General features: G+C 53.8%; 1 protein-coding gene across 1 annotated transcript in view; it reads left to right on the plus strand.

Moving 5' to 3' along the window:
- The window catches only part of Phldb3 (pleckstrin homology like domain family B member 3), a 17,229-nt gene that overhangs the window by 5,094 nt on the left and 9,262 nt on the right, over window positions 1–2,873 (plus strand). The window contains exons 4-7 of the mRNA XM_005361114.3: window positions 138–266; window positions 510–668; window positions 2,347–2,457; window positions 2,606–2,689. Coding sequence (XP_005361171.1) covers window positions 138–266; window positions 510–668; window positions 2,347–2,457; window positions 2,606–2,689 — 483 coding nt within the window. The remainder of the gene's footprint in view (window positions 1–137; window positions 267–509; window positions 669–2,346; window positions 2,458–2,605; window positions 2,690–2,873) is intronic.

Raw genomic sequence — 2,873 nt, forward strand, 5'->3', positions numbered from 1 at the left:
TGGTAATTCCTCTGGAGCAGGACCATAAAGCAGATGTGGGAGTCCTGGCCTGAGTAGCAGACACCCCAGCAGGGCCTGGGTCCTGGTTATTGGCTTCCTTGCTTGAGTCCAGGCCCATAGCCTGCTTGTTCCTTCAGGAGCAGAGGCAGCTGAGCCAGGAGCGTGATCATGTGGAGAGACTTCGCCAGAGGCTTAGGGAGGCCCAAGGACAGCTTGATTTGCAGCCTGAGGACCAGAGAGAGCGGCTTTTGCAGGGGGTGCAGGAGGTGAGGGCTCCTTGGACCTTCTTAGAAACCAGATTCCATGTCTATCTCCCATTAGGACCCAAGAGTCCTGGCCCTGCCTCTTCCCTCAGGCCCAGGAGTCCAGGCTCCAGCCCTCCTCCCTCTGACCCAAAGGTCCTGACACCAATCTTCTCCCTCAAAGCTAGGGGCGTGGGTCAAGTCCACCAGCTCATTCTTCCTCAGGTCTAGAATTCTTGCCTCCAGTCCCTTGTGTCCCACCCTCAGATCAGAGAGCAGCTAGATGCTGCCCAACGCTCATATGAGGACCTGGAGTTCCAGCAGCTAGAGCGTGAGAGCCGCGTGGATGAGGAGCGGGACAGCCCTGAGGTGCAAGCTCCAGACACCAAGGTCCGGGCACTTCAGACCAGTGTGGCCCAGCACAGGGTGAGTTCCCTGGAGCAGCCCTGCCTCCTCCGTCCTTCCCATTCCTCCATTTCCATGACTGTTCTGGAACATTCACTGTGTTTCAGACACGGTGGTAACCATTCGTGAGCCACTGGCTCCTTACAGCAGACTCTAAGGCACGTCCTGGACCTTTTTCTCCTACCGTAACTGAAGACAGTGAAAGCCAAGGTGCTCACATTATCTTTCCCTCTTCATTCATAAAGGAAAGAGCTGGGATTTGTTATCGCTTTTAGATTCATTCATCCATTCGTGTTAGAGCATGCACGTCACCATACTCACGGAAGTCAGAGAGCAGGAGAACATTCTTGCCTTCTGCTATGTTGGCCCCCTGGGATCCAACTCAGGTCATGAGGCTTGGCAGCAAGTACCTTTATCTTCCGAGCCACCATTTGAGCTGTTGCTTTATTTCTTATTATTTATTGTTATTTATTTTATTTGCTGGCCCCAGCCACTCATTCATTCTGGTAGCTTTATGTTTAAAGTTTGGCCTTGTCCCGTGGAGAAGTGGGCAAGTTTGACTACACAGCTCAGCTTCCCACCCGTTCGTAAACAGTTCCTGCCCGAGTCTCCGTCCCACAGCTCTTGCAGAAGAGTGTCGTCCTCCTTCTCTCGTTCCCTTCCCTTTGCTTCTGTCTGCCTGTGTCCCTGGCTGCCTGGCACCAGCTAGGTAGCCAAGGATGACATACACCTGCAATCCTCCTGCCTCCACCTCCCGAGTCTTGGGCCTGAAGGTGTGAGCCACCACACCCAGCTTATACAGTGCCGAGGGTGGGACCCAAGACTTCAAGCCTACCAGGCAAGCTCTCTGCCAGCTGAGCCGCACCCCTGTCCCTCTGGTTTGTTTGTTTTGGAGATAGGGTCTCACTACGTAGTCCAGCATAGTCCAGAATTTGAAGCAATTCTCCTGCCTCAGGCTCTTGGGTGTTGGTGTTTTTTTTTTTTTGTTTTGTTTTGTTTTTTTTTTCTTAATGGTTTTTCGAGACAGAGTTTCTCTGTGTAGGTAGCCTTGATTGTCCTGGAACTCACTCGGTAGACCAGGCTAGCCTCGAACTCACTGAGATTCACCTGCCTCTGCCTCTTGAGTGCTGGGATTAAAGGCTGTGCCACCACGGCCCAGCATTCTTGGATGTTATAATTATGGCATGGCTCCTTTTTTCCTGTTCTTTAAGATTATTTATTTTAACTCTGTGTGTGTGTGTGTGTGTGTGTGTGTGTGTGTGTGTGTGTGTGTGTGTGTGTATGGAGAATCTGTGTTCAAGGGTCTGCAGGAGCCTATGGAGGCCAGGAGAGACTGTCAGACCACTTGGAACTGGAGTTAGAGGCAGTTGTAGCCGCCTGCTGTGTGTGCTGGGACTTGAACCCAGGTCCTCTTCAGGAGCAGTATATACTCTCAACCTCTGAGCCCTTCTCTCCATTCTCCGTGCATTTCTGTGTCTCCCTTGGCGTCTGCCTGTGGATCATTCCACACCACCAACCCCAGATGTCTTCTGGGTCTTCACTTCCAAAAAAGAGAGTCCAAGGGACTTAATGTCCCATCTCTCTCCCCAGTTCCTGAGGTGTATGAGGGAGTGTGGTAAAAGCCGGGCATCGTGGGAGGGTGGCCTGGGAACCCAACCCAGGCGGCCACTTGAGTGACCAGAATGGGGGTACCCTGCAGCGCCGCATCCAGGTCTTGGAGGAACAGCTCAAGTCGCTGGGGGAGCAAATGACGGCTGAGAGCTGGGGGCTGAGCAGGAAGAAGGAGGAGGCTGTTCAGGCCCTCACACAGGTGAGTTTCCCCAGAGGCCTGCTCCACCCCTCACCTGCCTACATGTCCCAGCTCCCAGTAGCCAGGTAGTTCCCAGCACAGAAGATATGTGGGGGTGGCCTGTGTTGTGAGGTGAGATACCGTGATGACCTGTGATGGCCTCTCCTAGGAACGGAACCGGCTGTTTGAGCTCAATTGTCTTCAGGGAACATGTAGTGGGGACTTCTCTGAGCCCGATAAAGCGCTCACCAAGGTAAGGGATTTTCTGTACCTGCTGGTCCTCCTCCTTCAGATCTGGGAACTTGGGTCCCAACCTCATACCCACAGGAACTTCTGTGTGAGCTTCTGCCAGGGTCCAGGCCCAGCCCTCCTCCCTCAGACCCAGGGTCCAGGCCCAGCCCACCCCCCTCAGACCCAGGGTCCAGGCCCAGCCCTCC

Source organism: Microtus ochrogaster, linkage group LG4, assembly GCF_000317375.1.
Source record: "Microtus ochrogaster isolate Prairie Vole_2 linkage group LG4, MicOch1.0, whole genome shotgun sequence".
NCBI lineage: Eukaryota > Metazoa > Chordata > Mammalia > Rodentia > Cricetidae > Microtus > Microtus ochrogaster.